The 22,019-nt window shown below is 30.8% G+C and overlaps 1 protein-coding gene and 1 long non-coding RNA gene across 5 annotated transcripts in view; one reads left to right on the top strand and one right to left on the bottom strand.

The window, feature by feature from the left end:
• LOC107469105 (uncharacterized) overlaps nucleotides 1-21,663 on the bottom strand; it is a 29,042-nt gene extending 7,379 nt beyond the window's left edge. Inside the window, exons 1-4 of one of the 4 annotated variants that reach the window (XR_001588073.3) lie at nucleotides 20,670-21,655; nucleotides 19,669-19,833; nucleotides 18,161-18,219; nucleotides 17,627-17,968 (exon numbers count right to left, since the gene is read on the bottom strand). Coding sequence is in view for 3 of the 4 variants with exons in the window: in XM_016088488.3 (XP_015943974.1) it covers nucleotides 19,670-19,833; nucleotides 20,670-21,444 (939 nt within the window). In the remaining variant the exon portion in view is untranslated. Of the gene's footprint in view, nucleotides 1-17,626; nucleotides 17,969-18,160; nucleotides 18,220-19,668; nucleotides 19,834-20,669 lie in introns of those variants that run through there. The other 3 variants (XM_016088488.3, XM_016088456.3, XM_021133015.2) reach the window with 3 other exon arrangements.
• Nucleotides 5,826-7,303, top strand: LOC107469107 (uncharacterized). The gene is made up of 3 exons (XR_001588074.3): nucleotides 5,826-6,461; nucleotides 6,932-7,013; nucleotides 7,136-7,303. It is a non-coding gene; the product is annotated as an uncharacterized LOC107469107 (long non-coding RNA).
• Nucleotides 21,664-22,019: the final 356 nt, after the last annotated feature.

Below are 22,019 nucleotides of genomic sequence, written 5' to 3' on the forward strand. Positions count from 1 at the left end.
TACACCCAACTTAATAAACAACATACACCCAACTTGATAAACAAAATACACCCAAATGGTTCCACAAAATGCACCCAACTCAACAAAGAAATTACACCCAAAGCAAAACATACATACACCTTATATTGAATTGAAATACACCTATCTATTAAAGTAAAGAACACAGAGCCAACTTACAGTGAATTTATTAAGCTGCTTTCTCTGATCGCTTGGAGCTTTCTTGTGTAGCGGGTCAAGTATATGAAATCTCCGCTTTGTTGTATCAATCACCCATAACCACCAATGGCCCGAGCAGCAAACAGGTGCAAAAATCTGAAGGATTGCCACATTTCAACAGTGTGTTATTTTATTTAGCATATAAGTAAAGAACGGTACTAACAAATTTTACAAATGAAAACTTACATATGGATGCGAAGTTAATTTTTTTGCATCTATAAAGGGAATAAAACTTGGGTAGTCTTCCACCCTGAATTCTTTATTGGTTTTAGGTGATATGAATTCCCCGTTTGGGTGCTTCGAAATGGCCATGTTCTGCAACAATTGTGAAACAACAAATGAAATACTGAAAATACACCCAAGCGAATACTTTAAATACACCCAAATGACTACACAACTTACACCCAATTGAACGTAAAAAATACATCCAAATGAATACAGAAAATACACACAAAATTTGTAGAAGTAACACTTACCACAATATCGGGGGGAGACAGTATACTTGTTCTTGAAACCTTTTATCATTTTTCTGGTTGAGGATGAGGCACATGGCAGATACAATCTAGAAATATATGCCAAAATCAATTTACATTAATAAACATTGCAGTAAACTTTGGTGTAAAAACATTAATGTTATTTTAATATTACCTCAGCTTCTATATAACTTCCCGCCTGGAGTGATGCAAGGTGCATTCTTGTCAAAATGTATTTATCTTGGGCAATCAGAGTGCACATGTTGTCATACTCGTTAGTGCTGCCATCTGCGTATGTCTTCACTCCGTCCCCCAGATGTAGCACTTCTCTTTCATATCATTTGTATTCTGATTTTTTCCCGCAGGAGTTTCAAACTTCCCAGAACTTTCTCCCCCAGTCTCCCTTTGAATTTGTGGACTTTTACTTTCTTCTTTCGCTGCACTGCTTGCTATTTTTTGTACCAAATTCTCTAATTCTTCTATCAAATTTGCAGTTTCTGGAGATTTTGTCCTTTCTGCCTCCTGCGTTGACGCTCCCTCCTGCGTTGCTGTTTCTTCTTGGCTTGAATCAGTGAGGGCAAGGCTGAATGATGGCAACGGATCTGTTCTAGGAACATACGATGCTGTCCGTGCCATCATCATCAGGACAGCAACGTCTTCTGCGGCTGGATAACTGCGTCATCATGTATAACGTATTATAAGAATAAGAATATACGGATGATAAGTAAAGATTGATTTTAGTCTGATGAACTTACATTTTAGTTGGAGCTGAGGGAAGCGTGGGTGTGCTTTCTTCAAGTTGTTGGGGGGGTTCAGGAGTGCTGCATAGTTACACAAAATTAATCATGGCGTAAAAAAAACTATTCAGGAACAATATACACCCAAACTGTTACCAAATATACACCCGAACTGTAACCCAATATACACCCAATACTATTTCTTACGTTTTTGTAGTTCCTTCAATTTGTAGCAGAGGGGTTGGTTCAAAATCTGTCTCAGGTATTTCTTCAAATTCCAGCACAGTGGTTGTTTGGGACACTGGCACAAAAACTTGAATCGGAACTCTAAACAAGAAGAAAAATGAAAGGTTAACAACGCCTTTGAAAATAATAAGGTTATAAGGTTGAAATATTCTTGAAAAACTCACATTGCAAGTGCTTCCGACGGTGTTTGTTCCCTCATAACCATCATATTCGAATCAGTCGGCTCACTGGCTGACTATTGAACCGGACTCAACCTAAAATACACCCAAAGAAAGTCAAAAAATACACCCGAACAATTCAAAAAGAAGACAGGCTTTGTTTTTTGAGAACTTACATACTTGCAGTTTTTGCTTTTTTTCCTACCTTTTTTTTCTTGAATAAAATAATAAAGGGCTTTTTTTTCTAAAAAAAATATATACAGAATTAGAAGTAGAAGGTAATAGAAGAATAAAAGTAACGGTTATTTGAAAGAGAAATTACATGCTCTCTGCCGGCTTGTTTACACTACTTTGTTCTGTGCGTCCTTGAGAGGAAGGATCATCACTTCCCAAGTTCACATCCGGTATTCTAAACAGATTTCATATTATTCAGACAAAATATGATACAGGTATAAAATAGACCCAAATGAATGCACAAGATACAACCAACTGAATGGACAATATACACCCAACACAACAAACAAAATACACCCAACTTAATAAACAACATACACCCAACTTGATCAACAAAATACACCTAAATGGTTCCACAAAATATACCCAAATCATGATAACAAGATTTTATTAAATAAAGCTTCTTACGTTTCAGAGGAGACATAGTGACCTTCTGTCGATTGCAGGTCAGCTTCGTTCTTCCTGCGAAACAAGAAATAATTATTAGCAAAGAAAACACACTAAAATCTGAAATATACACCCCAACAAGACATACCCCTCTGCAGCAGATTTTTCATCATTTCCCCTTAACAATTCATCTAGATCTTCACTTCCTATTTCAGATCTGTCAGTACATTCATAAAAGAAGATGTTAACAAAAATAATTATGATGATAGACGGTAATATAGCTTACGAGGTACTGTACCCATCATAGTATTGATCTTCTTCAGGAAATGAATGCTCAACAACAACCTTTTTCTTTTTGGATTGTGTTCTGGGTGGAAAAAACAAGTATGAATCAGAAATAAAAAATTAATTTTATCACAGAATATTATCCAAAGAAGTGCTTACTTTATAAGTATTTTTTGTGTCTTTTTCTTTTTCTTTTGCTTCTCCACCGGTGATGATTCTTCGCTTCTATAAGTTAATAAGAGACACTTCAGTTAATACACAAAATCTTTATAATGAAGCCAAAAGAAAGGAGTAATAATTTCAGAACATTACTCATCAGTTGATTCAGATTCTGAATCAGAATCTAAATCCTCTTGACTCTTCTTTCTTTTTTTGGAGTCCATTCTGGAAGGCAAACAATCATTATTTAGAACATACTAAAGATATAAAATACACCCAAATGAATGCACAAGATACAACCAACTGAATGGACAATATACACCCAACACAACAAACGAAATACACCCAACTTAATAAACAACATACACCCAACTTGATAAACATAATACACCCAAATGGTTCCACAAAATACACCCAACTCGACAAAGAAATTACACCCAAGTATGGTACTTACTTTTTTCCTTTTTTGCTGGGTTGTTTTCTTGGTGAATCCTCTGAGTCTTCTTGAGTTTCAGACTCAGAGGTAGAACTGTCACTGTCAGTTGTTTCTGTCTCCGAAGACAATGTTGAACTCGCCTTCCTTTTTTTGTTTTTTTTTATTTCTTATTTTTTTCTTTTTTCTCTATTTTTTTTCATTTTCTCTCTTATTTCCGCCATCTTTACAATCCCCTGAAACATTAGATATTTTAGTTAGCAGCATTTAGGTAAATAAAATACACCCAACATATTATGTTCACTTACCAAAATTTCCTTTGTTTCTGCACTCACTCTTTCGACCAACTGCTCCTTACTCTAGTTGGCAATCCAGGGTTTTGGCGGTCTTTCAACCCTCTTCTTGCCTTTATTTTTATAAAGATGAAAGTAAATTATCATCAGGGCAAAGAGGCAGCCATCAATTGCCTTCTTCTTTTTCTCCTTGTAGTCGGTTATGCCCTTGACGATAAAGGTCAAAACATGCCCCCCCAGTTTCGCTCCGTTATGCTGTCCATCTCAAAAATTGGGGCCAGGTGCACAGGCGAGATTTTGTTTATTGTTGTTGTTAAAAGGAACGCCATCTGTATATAGAGGATGAAAATCCTCTTGAACATTAGGCGTTCCTCTTCGTTACCAACGCCAATATCCATCATCTCATCTGTAAGACTTTTGAGGGTCTTACCCTGGAATCTTCTAAAAATTACTTTGTCATCCTCAGAAAGTTTCTTATAATCGACTTTCTGAGGAAATAGATCTCCTACAAAAAGGAAAACAACAAAGTATCAAAGTCGGTTCAAATACACCCAAGCATCAACTTAAATACACCCAAGCATCAGTTAATATACACCTATAATTTTTAGCGAGTTACCTATTACATTGATGCCAAGTGCATGACCTATTTTTCTTGGTGTTATTTTAAAAGAACCGTATCCGGTTTCCAGTCTGTTCTCTCCTAGTTTGAAGTTGTTAGCCAGCTCCCTTAACACTTGGTGATGCACCCTTAGTGGTGGGATGTGCATCAAGCCACCGAATCCCAAATCCCTCATAAATGTTTTCTTCTCCTCACTTATGTTTCTGAATTTATCACTTAAGAGATGTGTTACACACTTAAGGTCTTTGGTTTGCTGTAAACAAAAATAAAATTATAGTCAGATATATTTCTATTATATAAAACTGATTTCATGTAAGACATATATTTGTTCTTACATTTCTTTTAGGTTGGTTTCTCGCTGCCATTTTCTCTGAAATGAAAAATACACCCAAAGATATTAGTAAGATACACCCATATATATGAGTTAGATACACCCATTGATAACAGTAAGATACACCCATAGATATGATTCAGATACACCTATATATATCAGTCAGATACACCCATAGATATGATTCAGATACACCCATATATATCAGTCAGGTATCACTCAAACATGCATCAATATCAAGCAACAATACAAGGTCAAGCAATATACACCCATGGACAAGCAAATATAAGCAAGTGCTGACTATTACAGTATATCAGTTCAGAAATATACACTCAACATTTTATGCCATATACACCCAACAAATTACTCCATATACACCCACCAAACTACGAAATATACCCCCAAAAATCAGTTACCAGAAGAATTAGAACAACAAGAACAGTAACACCTACAAGAACGAAAAAGAACAGTGTAACATAGAAGCAAGAATAACAGTAAAATCTAGAACATTATAAACTGTAAAATGAGACATAGAGCAAGAAGAACAGTAAAACGTACAACAACGTAGAAGAACAGTAAAATCTAGTTCGAAATCTGGAAAATATACAGGAATGGTAATGTAACGTACCTTGAGATTCTTGATCGAGAGTTTTATGATGTGTTGATGGAGTTTTCGAATGTTAGCGACGAGTTGTATATCTTTAGTTTCGAATGTTGCTCGAAAATGGAAGGATTGCGTTTTCTCTAAATGGCTTTGAGAAGTGGAAGAAGTGGAAGAGTCTGCCATTAATGGGCGGTTTACGCGAATAGAAGCGTAACCGTTTGAGTAGGAGCGCGTGAATGTTACGCTCCATTCAATATAATTAGTGAGCGTGTGGAATGTTTGTGGGCTGGGGGCTTGTAACACTTGTAAGGCCTTATTGCTTGTATGACAGTAAATGACATAAATGGGTAGCTATAAATGGTCCGCTACACTAGGGTTGTTGGCTTTCAATGTGAACTGACTTAGTTGTTTACCCTCTAAAATGTACTTTGTGTGCTTCCATTTTAACGTTGGAGCTTTCCTCGGTGGGGAAAGATTATCTGGACTTTGAAAGGACCAGGTTATAAACTCAAATAATAAAAAATACATAGGTTGGTTCACAAATAAAACAAAGTAATGGTTGGGAAGAATTTGAAAACGGTTTAGAATTTCTTATTACAAAAAAGCACCAAAATCCATTATTAAGTACTAGGTAGGCTTAAGTTGGATTGGAGTCACTGGCAAGCTTCGTTTGGAACCCATAGAAGGAGACGACGCACCATGATGGAGGAGATCGAGTGATTGAACTCCAAAACCCTAATCAGAATTTTCGATTCCAATGGAGGAGAAACACCGCGATGCCGCATCTCCAACTCCTTCCACCACCACCGACTCACCCGCATCTAAGCCTACCTCAACGTGCCACCGTGCCGAAGCTCTGAAGAGCAAGGCCAGCTCCCTCTCACTATAGCACGTCAAATCCACGCGGTGGCATTGCTGCGTCGTCTTCCCCAGCAAGTTCTGCTTTTGCTCCGGCGGATGTGAAGCACTCAGAGCACAGTTTGGGCGTGGACTCAGTGCCGCTGGCTGAGGAGATCTGAGAGAAGAGCAAAACAGAGAGATTCAGAAAGGAGAGAGAGCTCGCCTCGCCGTCGTCGTTGCTGTCGCCACCACAGTTCATCGCCTCTCCAGATCTGGTCACAACACCCAAGCCTCTGAGGATGTTCCATTACGATCTCCTCAACGAGACACAGAACAAGCTCGATTACATTCTCTCTCTCTCACTGTCGAGAACTTCCTCGGGCGCCGCCTCCATATTCTTGTCTTCAAGTCCGTCATGGCCAAGTCCATCCATCAGTGCATATTAGGTCTTTTTACATCTTTTCACATTTTTTTCTCAATTTAGGGGTTTTAAATTCCAAAATTTCTATCACTCATGTTTCTCTGTTTTTTTGTGCTTATTTTAAAGTTTAGAATCTAATTTCTTAAACATTCAAGTAGCTCAAAATTATAGTATGATCTCTTCGTTGGTTTGAAATTATTTGGTTCCATTGGTAATTGCACTGTCTTTAATTTTGCGATCAAGAATGGCTTTAAAAACTTGATATCCTCATACGCATTTTGGAAGAAAGCAATGAGATTCTCTGTTGAAGTTTTACTACCTTGAAAGCTTTTTTATTGTTATTTGCATCACTTTGAAGTGTTGAAATGGACCCTTTGTTGAAGGTACTATATATATATACTTCACTTGCAAACCTACCCATGTAAATTTGATTGAGACAAATTTCCAACTCCATTATCTATTTCCAAATTTGATTGAGACAAATTTTGCAAACAGGGCATAGAAGAAGCTCTCAACTGTTGGATTGTGGGAGAGTAAAAAGAAAGCCTCAGTGGAGGCACAACTCAAGATAATTGAGGTCATCAACTTTTCTAACTATACATAGATTATTATTTGCAAAGAGAATGTTTTTTAAATTTCACTAAGGATTTGTATGTGTTCAACTAACACATGACCTTACCAAAAAAATTGTTTTAACAGGAAAACTTGAAAAGAAAGAAAGCAGAATATGCAGAAAATATGAAGAATAAGATAGCTGATATTCATAGGTCAGCAGAAGAGAAAAAGGCAATGATTGAAGCTCAAAAGAAGGAAGAGTTTATCGAGTTAGAGAAAACAGCTGCAAAATTTTGTAGTAGTGGTCCTACACCAGCCAAATTCTTTGCATGTTTTGAAGCATAAGTTTTTTTTATTTGAAAAAACTACTAAAAGTACCCATGAAGTTTACGAACGCTGACAAAAGTACCCATAAACTAAGGAAATTAACGCTGTACCATGAAAGATGAATTCTGTATGACAAAGGTATCCAAATCCTAAATTTTTGTTGATTTTTTAATAAAATTCCTAAACTACCCTACACTCAACCTCAACTCACTTTTTCAACCTTTCATAATCCAATCTGCACCAACCCTTGCCATGGAGTCCGAAACTACTCCTATAACAAACCAGACCGAAATCAATGGTGGTGGTGGTGGTGGTGGTGGAGGATCGGACCTCAACCGATTCACTCATAAGTTTACAATCCATACCCAAACCAAATCAATCAAACACCAAAAAATACTCAACATATAAAAATTTTCAAATTCATTCATCCAATTTCAATTCACTTTAGCAAAACTAGAAGTAGAAACAGCCATCAACCATAAAAAACCAACAAATCCATTCATCAAATTTGAAATTTATTTCAGCAAAAATCAGAAGTAGAAGTAGCCATAAACTTGATCTTCTGTAAATCAATCTCAGCCTTCATAAAAAATAGAAGCAGATTTAAAAAAAATAGAAAAATATCATTTTAGTAGTAACCAAATCAATTTCTGAAAAGAAGAAAAATGAAATAAAAAAATGTTTGAAAAAAAAGAAATACCTTTTCTTTGCCGGTTGTAACATCGTCAATGGCAGAACCTCCATCCACAGCACCACCTCCCTTTTTTTTATTTCTCTTTACCGAACCCTCTTCCTGCATGCAAGAGCACCACGACCCCTCTCTCTTCTCAGGCGTGCAACGATGGTATTCTCCTCTGCTGCGTCAGGCGCGCCACGATGACGTTCTCCTCGGCTGCAACAGGTGCGCCACGGCGATATTCTCCTCAGGTTGGATCACATGCGCGCGATGAAGGTGTTGTAGTCACCTTAAGATTGAAAGGGAAAAGACTCTGCGAGGGTTTTTGAGAGAGGGATAAGTGAGGAAAGAGGAAGAAGTGAGAAGAGATGGAGTGACGGTAGAATTAGGGGTGTTTGCGGTGCGGTTTGGATCGGTTTTAAGTAAAAAACTCATCCGATCCGAACACTAATTTTACTTGCGGTGCGGTTTGGATTTGATGCTTTTTTTAAAAAAATCTGATCCGATCCGATCCAATTTCAAGCGGTTTGGATTGGATTGGATTTGCGGTTTTATAAATTAAAAAAATTAAATACATATAACAAGTTTCAACATCAAATTTTAAATAATCAACAATGACATAATAAGTCTCAACAATATCTTAAAAAGTCAACAATAACATAACAATAGAAATAAATTTATAGGTTAGTTAAAATAAACAAATAACTAACATTTTGAACATAAAATATTTATTAAATAATAATAATATATGAATAATATAAAAATATATAAAAAAAATTAAACATGTTATAAGTATAATTGTAAATATAATAATAAAATAATAATATTATAGTTCATTGTGCGGTTTGGATTAGATTGGATCGGTTATGAAAATTAGATCTAAAATCCGATCCGATCCAGCGGTTTGCAAAAAATATAATCCAATCAAATCCGAATTAGTGCGGTTTTAATCGGTTTTCGATTTGGATTGGATTAGATGAGCGGTTTAATTTGGATTGGTTTGGATTTGAACATCCCTAGGTAGAATGGGGTAAGAGTGGGGTAATTTGGAAATTTTATTAAAAAATCAACAAAAATTTAGGATTTTGATACTTTTGTCATACGGAATCCATCTTTCATGGATACAGCTTTAGTTTATGGATACTTTTGTCAACGTTCGTAAACTTCATAGATACTTTTGGTAGTTTTTCCTTTCTATTTAGCTAACTACAAAAAGATCAGAATATGATTGGTGTAGTTATTACTTGTTAATATTTATTTAAAAATTTGCTTTGGAGTGTTGTATTTTTCTCTTGGTGTATATACTATATCATTGATATGAACAAGGAGATAAGTGAAGCAATTGTCTTCACTATGTATGCTTTGTTTTATATATATATATAAATAAGTGAAGCAATTGGCTTCATCATGGTCGGAAGATAAAAGTAATTTTAACAATTAGATATGAGATAACTCCTAACCAAAAATTTAATCTTGATTTAAATTGCATCAATTTGAGTATCATGATAAATTCATAAGCTATTGTCTATCTCTGCATTAGTTTATTTTAATTGTGCAACTAGATGATTTCCATTAAAATAGTATTTGTTAATTAATGTTAATGTGATTATTGTCTTATATAATAATTGCTTCATAAGATACTGATGTTTGTGTAATTCTAATGAGTGGTCAATGGGTTGATAATGAGATACATCCCCTGTATTATGATTGAGGGGTGATGTAATGAGATACATTTCCTGTGTTATGATTGAGGGGTTATGATTCAGTTCTAATTTGTTATTTAATTTGTAACTTTACTAGTTAGTATAGTCACTAACTGTTATTCAATCTGTAATTTTATTAGTGAGAGGTACACACTTATTTTGTAGATATAATTTTGTATCCTAAAAGTGTAATGCGTTTATTGAAAGTAAAAAATTGTAACTTTTATGTTCACTTACCTGTATTTAGGTTTGTTGTTGGTTATTATTAGTTTTAATAATTTTTTCTAAATTTTTTTTATTATTTTAATACTTTTTTTATATTTTGATTTTCTATTTTTTTAATTAAAATTTTTATTGTAATTTTATTATAATATAAATTATTAATTTTATTAAAAATGACAAAATAAATAAAAAACTCATTATACATAATAATAGAGTCATAAGTAATAAAATTTTATCGTCCAAAATAATACTAAATAAAAAATACTTAAAGTACTAAAAAAAATTATAGAATATTTTTTTATTTGATATTGTAAAATTTATTATTATAATTATTTTTGTAATAAAAAAGAGTACTTAACTTATCAATTTTTATATATTATTTTTAAGTTAATAAATAAATAAATATATAATTTTATTATAATAGTAAAAAATTATAACATACTAAAATAGAATATTATAAAAAATATTATATAAAAAATATATTAAAAGAAGTATAAAAAGATTAAATATATTAAAAAAATAACATTATAATTTAATATTATGTTTTTTTAGTAATTAACTAATTATCTATCTAGAAGTGATTTTAATTTATATTATCTAAATAATATTTATTTTATAAAAATCAATTTTAGTATAGAATTGCCAAATCTAAATCATGTTGTCACCGACTCACTTCTATCCAAAATTAATTCTACAAAATCACCTTCGTTCAAACTCCATTTTAAGAAATGCTAATTCAAATACACACTAAATTATCATCTAACGGCTTTCAATTATTAATTTTTTTCTAAAATTAAGTGTACATAAATTTCTACTATATATAATTATTTAAATATAAAAACATAATTTTAAATCATGGATATATTTTAATCATATGCCAAAAAAAATTGATTAATTAATCCGTTATTAATTTATCTTTCAGTTATATACCGTGACTAATAAAAAATCAGTCAACATCAATTAATAATAAAAATTTAATACCCATTTATATTTTTTTTAATTCCTTTTTACCATTTTTTTTCTTTCTTTCAAAATTTCAATTTTAACTACTATTATAAGTCATAATCTACAATCACCACCATCAAACACTGTCGTCGGTATTAACTATCGCCTCAGGCAATTACCATTGTCGCTGATTACCGATCACTGATCATCTTAAATTTTAAATTCCAAATTCTAAATCTTAAATTCTAAATCCTGAATTCTAAATCATAAATAGTAAATTCTAAATCCTAAATCCTAAAATACTAAATTCTAAACTCTCAATTCTAAATCATAAATTCTAAATTTTAAAAACTAATCCTATTTTTTATTTGAATTTTAGATTTTTTATTATTTCTAATTTTAGACATTTTTTATCTTGAATCGTTTGCTATTTTGTTGGCTAAAAATCATTGGTTACTAATATTTTTCCTTTATCTTCAGTTAAAATACATTAATTAATAATTTGACTTCACTTAGCTTGAGCGAAGATAATATAAAATTTTAAAAGTTAAATAAAATATAGAAAGGTAAAATATATTTTTTATTTTTGAAATTTGACAAAAATTTTAAAAATATCTCTAAATTTTATTTTGTTTTGATTTTGTCCTAAAAATTTTTTATTTGCAACAACTATATCCCAAGCCGCTAATTTTCCAAACAATTTAAGACCAATTGAACAACAATTTCATAAGAACAACTTTTAACACAAATAAATAAAATATATTTTTTATGCATTTTTGTTGGATTGATCTTAAATTTTTTTAAAAATTTAGCTACCGAAAAAATAAATAAGACAATAATAAACACTCAAAACGTAGACCATGTTGATTTTAAAATTCAAATATTAGATAAGACATAATTGTATTGAGTTAGAAAAGAATTATTACCACAGGTTAACACAAGCTAATTTAGAGTAATATTTTTAATTGGTTCTCAAAAAATTTTTAGTTGGATAATTTAATTTTTAATAAATTTTAATTATTAAATTAGTTTCTAACTTTAATTTTGTTAGATATATTAATCCTCACGTTAAATTTTGTTAAAAAATTAGACAAATCAACTGATGTCGTTATTTAATAAAAAATATATTAAAATTCTAATATCAATTCTTTTGTATAGACAAAATTTGATGTAAGGACTAATTTGTCTAATATAAGAAAATAAAAATTTAAAAACTGATTTGATAATTAAAATTTGTTAAAGACTAAAATGTTAGACTAAAAATTTCTTAAAAATTGATTTGAGATATTACTTGTTAAAATATTATACAAAACATTCATTTGACGATTTATATATAATTTAATATAATTATTTCACAGAAAAAACACATGAAAAATTATACAACAATAACAACAACAAAGTTTTATGAAGTTGACATTTTTTTTAAATATTAACTTTTGTGTGTTTTCTAGTGTTTTTATGTAATAAAAAATATTATCATCTAATATACTCAATTCTAATAAGTAAATAGATTTATTTTTTGTTTATTGACGTAAATATATTTTTAAGATGATGCTCAATAGTGTAATTTGAGATTTAGTTATAGCTTTCTTTAGTTTATATTTAGAGATAATTAAAGAAAAAAGAGTTAAAAAAATGATTGGGAATAAAAATACAAAATAAAATATAGTATAATGTTATAAATAATGAATTTTTTTAATCATCATATATTAGAATATATATCAAATAAGTATTTATTATTATTATGACAAAGTTAAATGTGTTTAGAAATATTTCAAAAAAATTCGTTTGATTGGAAGAATATGAGATGGAATAATAGTGGTAACATCATATATTCTAAATATTTATAACTAAAAATTTGTATTATAGCAGTTTAATATGTAGATGTTAATTATATTTAATCATTATTTTAATTCAATTGAATAATGATAAGTATAAAATTTAATTAGTTAGTGGCATATCAAAATTAATTTAAATTTTGAAACTATTGATGAGTAATGATACCCATAAATAGAGACAAATGTTTTTAAATATTACAATTTATATTCTTTGAATCATTACTATGTAGAAATTCATTTATTTATTATATTGAGAAATTGTAGAATTATTATTTGTGGGAAATTGTTGATATAATGATATGATACAATTAAAAAAAACAATGACATAAATTATCTTATAATAAATTAGTATTAAATTTTATATGATGAAAATAGATTTTAATTACAAACAAAATAGAATACTTGCATGTGATTATATGCCCAGCTGTTATGATCATATAAGATATAACCTGAAAAGGAATACATGTATGTCATTACTAATACTTGTGAAAAAAATTCGAAGACCCATTTAAGTTTTGGCGCAAGCTTTAGAAAGCCTTTCCACAAGTGTCAATTTTACTAGAGACAAATTGGATAAGGGAAATAGCAGTTAAAGACCATCTATAAATCATCTAAATTGCATACTCACAATATATTTTCTATCTCAATCTTAACCGTTAACATTTTTTATTTAAATCTGAATGATTAAATACATTAGAACAAAAAAATTCCAAAATCATACGATGGAACAGGTGATAAGCTTTCTATAGTATACGTGAGGAAAAACTTTTAAAGTGTACTATTGTATCTATCTTTTAACAAATTTTAATGGTTAATTTTAATTATAAAAAATATATATATAATTAAAATCAACTATTTAAAGTTATTAAAATATCAATGTATTGGTATGTTTTAAAAAATTTTCTTATAATGATCATGTCACAAATTATCCTAATTTCCAATATAAGAATAAAAAATATGAAAATATCACGAACAAAATATGAAAAACAAAATATACACTTACAAAAATAATAGCTTTGACATTGTATAGCCACAAGGGCAGAGCTTAGTTCAGATAAAGGGTCTATGACCTCTCCAAATTTTTTATAAAAAATTAGTAGTATTTTTTCAAAAGATAAAAAATAGTTCAATTGGTTTAAATACTTTACTTTGACTTAAAGTACTCAATAAATTCAATAAACAACACTCTCGATATTATTGTATTTATATAAATTGATAAAAAAATTCAATAAATATTATAAATTTTAATATTTGTCCTTCTAACTTCTTCTTTATATATTTTACAGGATATATATTCAAATTTTTATATAAAATAATAATAAAAAAATAAAAAATTGATATATTTTTTAAGAGAAATGCTAATATTTAAAAAGGAAAACATATAACTTTTAGTCTTTTACAATATCAACACCTGTAGATAGTTCTTCTACTTTAATGAATCACGAAAAAAATAAGATACAACCTTCAAAAGTTCAAAAAGTTACGTCTGATGAGTTTGACCTTAATTTTTTAGAATGAGATTCTGAAAAACGACTTTAAATTTGACAATATTACCCAAATCAGAGAGATGATGTTAGACGAACTTATGTTAAATAAAATTTATATAAAAAATATCTTGACAATTATTCTCTGTCTCCCCAAATTTTGTTTCAAGTTTTTCGTAGACTCCATGATCTTCAACAATATTTAGGAGAATAGAAAGAAGATCTTATGTTTCAGATCCATCATCACTATTTTTCATCCTTTTTATTTTATTTCTTATAATACTTTCAATAATCACATCAAATTCTTTAGGCACTTTCTCTGCCTCACGTTTGGCTCCATTTATAAAATGAAGCCACGTATAAAATAGAAAAAGACCAAATATAACGAATACACGTTTTACCATCTTTCTAAGATTTTCAACAATGAAATGAATTGTTCTTGGTCCTTACACTTTTTTCCGAAAAATTGCCCTAGCAGTGATGGCACTTGTCAAAGAAGCAAACTTTCTTACTAAGATTAACACAAGATCCAATATTATCAGAAATCCATGTTATCAAATTCATTACCTCTTCTTCCCTTGTTGATTTGAATAAACTCACACGCTTAGGGCTAAGAAGTTCCATTGAGCATATTCTTCTTAATTAGTTGCTTCCAAGTTTCAATAGCCACCATAACGCGCGGTGGCTATGTTGGTGGAACCATAAGTCAAGATATCTGCACCTAAATGTCTAAGTCTTTTGACAAAGTTGATGTCATGAATTTTAAACACTTCTTTGGCATTATTTTTTTTTTTTTATTGAATTATAACCTCGATCTAAAAAAGGGAAAAACGTACAAAGACTGATCTTTAATTAATTAAAATCTCCTTTCACATTGCCATCAAAAATAAATAATTAATCAAAAATTAATCAAGTCAAAGTCAAACATAAAGAACTTTACAGCAACAGAAAATTCAGATCTTAAATATTACAAAAACACACAAAAAATATCAACTAAATATTTTACTCTTGAAATACCAACATAACTAGACTTTTACCTTCCAAAAAGTTCATAGATTTTTAATAATAAGTGCCAAACCAAAAATTCATGCTTCACCTTCCTGCAGAAATTAACACTCATAATAATTGAGACTATTCACATCAAATGTATTATCTCCTCTTAATACCTTCTTTGCGGAGAAGAAACCACCATGATTGAGGCTTCACCGAGCTTAAGGTGCATGAGAGGACCATATTTTTTAGCTAACAATTTGAGAAGTTGTGATATGAAAAGGATGAAGATTATTAACGAAAATAGAAAGAAGGGTAAGGATGATGAGGAGTAGTGATGATTCTCCATGAGGAAATCAAATGTGTAGAGAAAGAGAGAGGTAAGTGATTATAAAGTTAAGCTAGTGCTTTTATATATATTTGAAAAATGCTATTTGTATACTAAAATTAGTTATCAATGTATTTATGTATAAATATATGTGTATAATTTAATTTATTTTTAATGTGTATTTATATTACAATGTGTATTTTATATTAGTGGCTGACTTTGGTAATTGATTTTGATATACACGTAGCATAACCCTATATATTTATAGAATATGAAACGCATGCATGTATATATAAATATATGATTTGTAAAAGGAATTATTATTTTTTTATTAAATAAAAAATATTTTGTGTATTTAATTTTTTTTCATACATAATGTAACATGTATTTTTATACTACATGTTGTGCACTTTATTCAGTTTATTGTATAGAATAGAATGAATTAAAGGTTAATTTATAGGAAAATTTTACACGTGTTAGTTTTTGGCAAAATTTATTTATTTAAATTAAATATTTTCAATTGAAGAAATAGACCCACAATAACATCTTTAAAACTTGGAAGTTAACTACTAACTAATAATAATGATTAAAAAAAAAAGCTGTATACAACAACAATAATAATAAACCACATGGCTGCGTAGGTGTTATAACTTATATTAAAATTACTATTCGTACACTAAAATTAGTTATTAAAATCAGTTACTAATATATTTATATATAAATATATATGTAATTTAATTTATTTTTATTGTATATTCATATTCTAATATATATTTTATATTAATGATTAATTTTAATAACTGAACCTAGTATAATCCAACTTATATATTGCTTATATAGATGCAGGATTCTTTGATTGACTTAGAACCTTTGTCATACCATATTTTTCATGTTTCTTCAATATAAAATATTTATACTATGCGTGTGTATATATGATATAGATAGGTGCCTTCTGATGTGCTCCCAAATCAAGGGACAGGATCCCATAATAACGAGTGAAATAGGTAAATATTATTAGGTATCCTAAATGCACCTGTTAACTTCGGTGACAATTGTTAATTGATCAACAACAACTTAGTTGAATTTTGTTTTAAGTGTTAAAAACCCGTCCTCAATTCAGATTGTAGGTTGTAATTCGTCTGCATGAAGTCGGAATCGCTAGTAATCGCCGGTCAACCATATGGCAGTGAATTTGTTTCCGGGCTTTGTACACACTGCCCGTCACACTATGGGAGTTGGCCATGTTCAAAGTCGTTACCTTAATCGTAAGGAGGGGGATGTCGAAGGCAGGGCTAGTGACTGGAGTGAAGTCGTTACAAGGTAACTGTACTGGAAAGTGCGGCTGGATCACCTCTTTTTTAGAAAGAGCTAATGCTTGGTGGGTAATTTGGTTTGATACGACTTCACACCCCAAAAGAAGCGAACTACGTCTGAATTAAATTTAGAGATAAAAATTTTCTTCAGTTGGATATTTGAATTTTATTCGTAAATTTTTCAATGAAATTTTAATTTGTAAAAAATTAGTTATTAACTTATCAAATTGAAAATTAAATGTGGACCAAAATTTATCTGTTACTAGCACTAAATTCCAATAAATTCACTTCCGTTTTTCTTTTTATTTTTTTGTTTTTGTTTTTGGACTTACACTCTCTCACACATTCATTAGTCATTACTATGGGTTCTTATATTTTACTGCCATTGTTACGCCCATGTTCCAAACCCAGTTAATTAGTTGAATGGATTTTCCTTAAGAAGTTGGGCTTCTAAATAAATTTCAGCCCAAATCATTCAACCTAACAAAATTAAGCACAAATTTGTATGCAAATCAGGCTCAATTGAAATGACACATTAGCATGCTTTTTAATATCCTGCACCTGAATTTAAATCTTGGTAATGTCAAATGGTGGATACAAACTCTTTAAAATGTTGGATGTGTGAGTGGATAGTTTGTCTGTGTAACACTCTAAAACAGAATTTTACATTTAAGCCATAAAATAGAGGTATAATATTACGACATCTAAAATAAAAATTTATATAAATAGTAATTAAAAGGATATAATATATAAAGGACCCTTAAAAAATAGGTAAAACAAAATCGCGAAATTAAAAAACACAACACTCAAAAAATAACGTAACTTGCGTATTAAGAAAGCTATGATTCACTAACATATATACACAGAAAACAAGAGTAGAGGAACAAGAATACAAAATAACAAGCTCCTAACTTAGCCTGCAGAACTAAGGCTGACTGGAGGATATTTACATACATATATACATAACCTAAAGTCCAAAATACATATATAAAACCCTAGTTCTCCTTAAACTTCTAAGAGGTACAAAATAAAACAAGTTATTTGGAGAGTTATACATATGAACATATATATGATATATATCAAAATAAAATCCCAAAATACACTTCGCTGCAGAACTCCAAACGCCTAGCGAGGTGCCTCTCTACCTGCATCTGAAAAACAACAATATTGTATAGAATGAGAATCGAGAGTTCTCAGCATGGTAATGTGTCACGTAGATAAGATATAAGGTCCTGAGAATGCCAGAGGCAATCCTAGAATGCTGACATTCAAATTATAAAACTTAAAAGACTAAAACAAAAACCATAAACGGGTGGTCTTCTAAAATTCTAACTTAACCAAACCTTAAATTTGACTAAACTCCCTAACTTCCCCACCTTCCTTTTCTCCGATCCTCCAACACCTGTGATACCGCAAAAACAAATAAGCAAGCAAAGGCAAACACAACTAGTATACAAGTACTGCAATTAGCGAATATAACAACTAACATAGTAAATTCACTTAGGCATTCCCAATCAATGCACAAACAAGCCAAGCAAACAATATGCACATGATGTATGTCTGTCCTATGGCTAATGAGTTTCATCTATCGGTTATCAAGCCAACCCATATATATATATAAAACTTTACTCAATAGGAGTTAACCTTCCTGGAAATTAATAAGTGTCTAGTCACCCTTACGACGTAGGGTCAATAGAGTATCGAGTCTCAACTTAGAACACGTGGTGACAAACCACTGTACTTTACCCAGGAAAACTCATATCTCAGATAATTGAGTGCATAAGCCAAAAAACATTCATAGTCATTTGTAATCATTGCATAATCATATCATTAAAGTCATAGCACCATATGCACTCCAAGTATTCATATTTCCATATATAATTCATCAATTTTCTAACTTTGCTTCACCCCCAAGTTACATCTATTTCCTAACTCCATCTTATTTCTAGACTTACTAATAAGATCTAAGGTTAAAAGAATGAAAATACAGGTTTAGAAGTTCGAAATTTAGCTTTAAAACACAAAACTTAGGTTTGTAACATACCAACACAGCACTAAAATCCCCACATCACACCACATTCAATCAAGGCCTAGGGTTGGAACCCTTTTCTTTTCTCCCCTTAGCTTGTTTTAGTGTTTCTTTGCTTAATGGGGAAGAAGAGGACTCTCTTTATTAAGTTATTAAGCCAATGGGTTGGGCTTTGGGCCTATTTTGGGCCCAGCTTTATCCGTTCGACCGAATCTTAGGCCAAATCCTTTGAAATTAGTGTCAAAATTTTTGTTTTAATTAGCTCTATCTTATTTTATTATAAAATTTACATTTCTAATTTTTTTATTAAAATTTAATTTATTGGTTAATTATTCGCTAATTTTACGGGGTTTACAATGTGAGTTTGTGATATAAGTTTCAATCCATCTCAACAAACAAACAAAAAATCACAAATTTGTATATATATCACTGTCTAAAATTCAGAAAATGAAAGAGAAATAACATACAAAACATTACATATCAACCAACACTATATACATACGGAAACATTTCAAGTGCACCGGGAGTACCGGTACTCCAGTTGTTTTAACCGTTGATCTGAATTATAAAAAATATATATAATATATATTAATTAAAATCAATGGTTAAAACAACTGGTGCACCGATACTCCCCGATGCACTTGAAATGTTTCCTATACATTATATAATGAGTGCTAATGTTTTCAAGACTAAGAACTAACAGAAACTTCCATGTATTAGACTAAAGAGAGCAATCTGCACATCATTGTTTTCAATCCATGAAAGGATAAGTTAGAAGTTTAGAACCATATTTGACTTGAATGTGTATAGGAACAATTATACCTTAAAAGGGACCACTCCTATTGCAAGAACAAGATTGTGAGAATGGGAGCTTTCTTTTGCGTGATTCGGTAGCTTTTGCTAGCATTACTCGTGAAATAGGGATATCATCATCGTCATGGTCACCACTGATCTCAATAATATTTTGAAATTTGGATCCTCCCTCAGCTGCATCAAAGGCATGGAAATTGAAGAATGCTAGATTGGATAACTCGAATGAAATATATATCCATAATTATTGCAACATTTTTTTAGGTAAAGTCAATCTCAAGCATTTCATGTAATTGAAAGTCTATTGCATAAGAATAATGCATTCATCAAGTTTGAATAACATAAAAATAGGAAACTCAGTGATCTTACTTGTATAAATTGATCAATTTACTTATCTACTCAACAATGGTAAAGAAAATTTCAACAATGATATTTTAGAATTTTCTGATACCCACAAATCTCATGTAACTAAGATTTTCCCAGTCAAGCCAAGAAGTGAACATCAAGGAGAGTAAATAGGAACAATATTCTATTTCCATAGCACAAATAATCACATAATTTTATTTGGTAAACTTGGCAGTTGTGAACTTAATACTTGTAGAAGCACCAACCTGATGAACTTCACTAAGCACTATGACATTTTGATTTCAAAGTAAATTGAATTCTGTATAGAATTTATGTTGTCAATTTGTGTCATATAGTAAAATCACTAGAAGAAATTTCCCCTCACATTCTTCTAAAGTTATTTAAAATATATATAAAAGGGAACATTTTCTGTTAATGCAGGCATGCAGCTTCCAAAATCCTAGTTCAATGTGTTAATGACACTAATATATTGCTCTTAGACTCAATCAAACATAATCATGACCCACACACCTAAAAACCTGACAAAATTATATAATAAATCCAAAGATCACTACAAAGTTTAATATTTTCAAAGAGTACTACCAATAAAAAAAAAGACATTACTAATTGATTTAGTAATAAGAGAATTTGAAGTAGAATTTCAATACCAGCTGCAGCACCATGAGATTGATGAAAATCTTTGTTTCTTTGCAAAGGTAGAGAACCATCATTGATTTCATCATTGAACTCCTTCACTTCTCCTTTGACTTTAGAAGGAAAACCAGGATCATCAGCTTTATTAATATCATGCTCTCCATCAAAAGAAGCATCACTCATCCAACCCTTTATCCAACATCTCGAAACACGGTCAAGAATTTCCAGAAACGGAAACTCAGCCTTCAATTTCACATCCACCAACTTCCCATTCTTATCATTCAACTCAGTAGTGGTATCCAAATTATTCTTCTTTTCAGCCTCTAACTCAGCCACTTTCTTCCTTAATTCATCAACAGCGTTGCCATCAACCTCATATTTCTTCTTCAACTCCAACAACTTAAGATTCTCGCACTCTAACACTTTGTTCTTCTTCCTCAAATTCTCAATGGTTTCCTTGTCTAACCCACTTTCCTTCACTCCCTTAAACAACGTCTCATAAAGCATCTGTACCTTCTCACACTCTTGCTCTTTCTTCTTCAATTTATCCTCAGCATCAATCCTTGCTAGACTCTGAAGCTGAAACTTCTCTTCAAGTTGACCAGCCTTGGTTTTAAGTTTTTTCTCTCTTTCTACCAAAACCTCTTCAACTCTGTCATAATCCACTTTTTGCCACTTAACTCGAAGAATTTCAATGAGCTCAGGAACGCTCATCGTCTCCAAGCTTTTGTTACTGGTTGATGAGAGAATGGGGGGTGACCCAGGTTCAGTTTTTAGTTGAATTGACATGGAAAGGGCAAAAGATTCGAACTTTGAAGAAAAAGGGAGGCGGGGTTCGAAAAGTTATTGCCTTTTCTTTGTCTGAAGCTGAAAAAATCGGAGCAATGTCACTGCGAACGAGGAGCAGATAGTGAAGTTGTTAGGGTTCTGCACTTCGAAACTTAAAAAAAAAATTGAAAAAATGGGATGGTCAATGATAATACTAAAAAAATTTATACTCTCTATACCGTGTCGTCCCTTTTCTCCTCTAGATATGTTCAATATTTGTAACTAACTACGATTAGATTAAGCTCCTAACTTAATACATAGTTATAGAAATAGGTTATCACTATAATAAAATGAAATGAGATATGAATATATATGCTCTAGTAAAATTTACATTCAAAATTTTGATTCTACTTAATCAATTTTAAATACCGAAAGCGTTTCAAATAATATTATTTTTTTTACTAGTTATCAATATAGTCGGTTACAGACTTACAGCATATCTATCCTTATTCCATTCTAATAATTCGGCAACAGATAACAATTTAGAAGACAACAGGTTAATCTAGAAGACAACAGGTTATTATAATGATGTATTT

Source organism: Arachis duranensis, chromosome 10 (assembly GCF_000817695.3).
Source record: "Arachis duranensis cultivar V14167 chromosome 10, aradu.V14167.gnm2.J7QH, whole genome shotgun sequence".
Lineage (NCBI taxonomy): Eukaryota > Viridiplantae > Streptophyta > Magnoliopsida > Fabales > Fabaceae > Arachis > Arachis duranensis.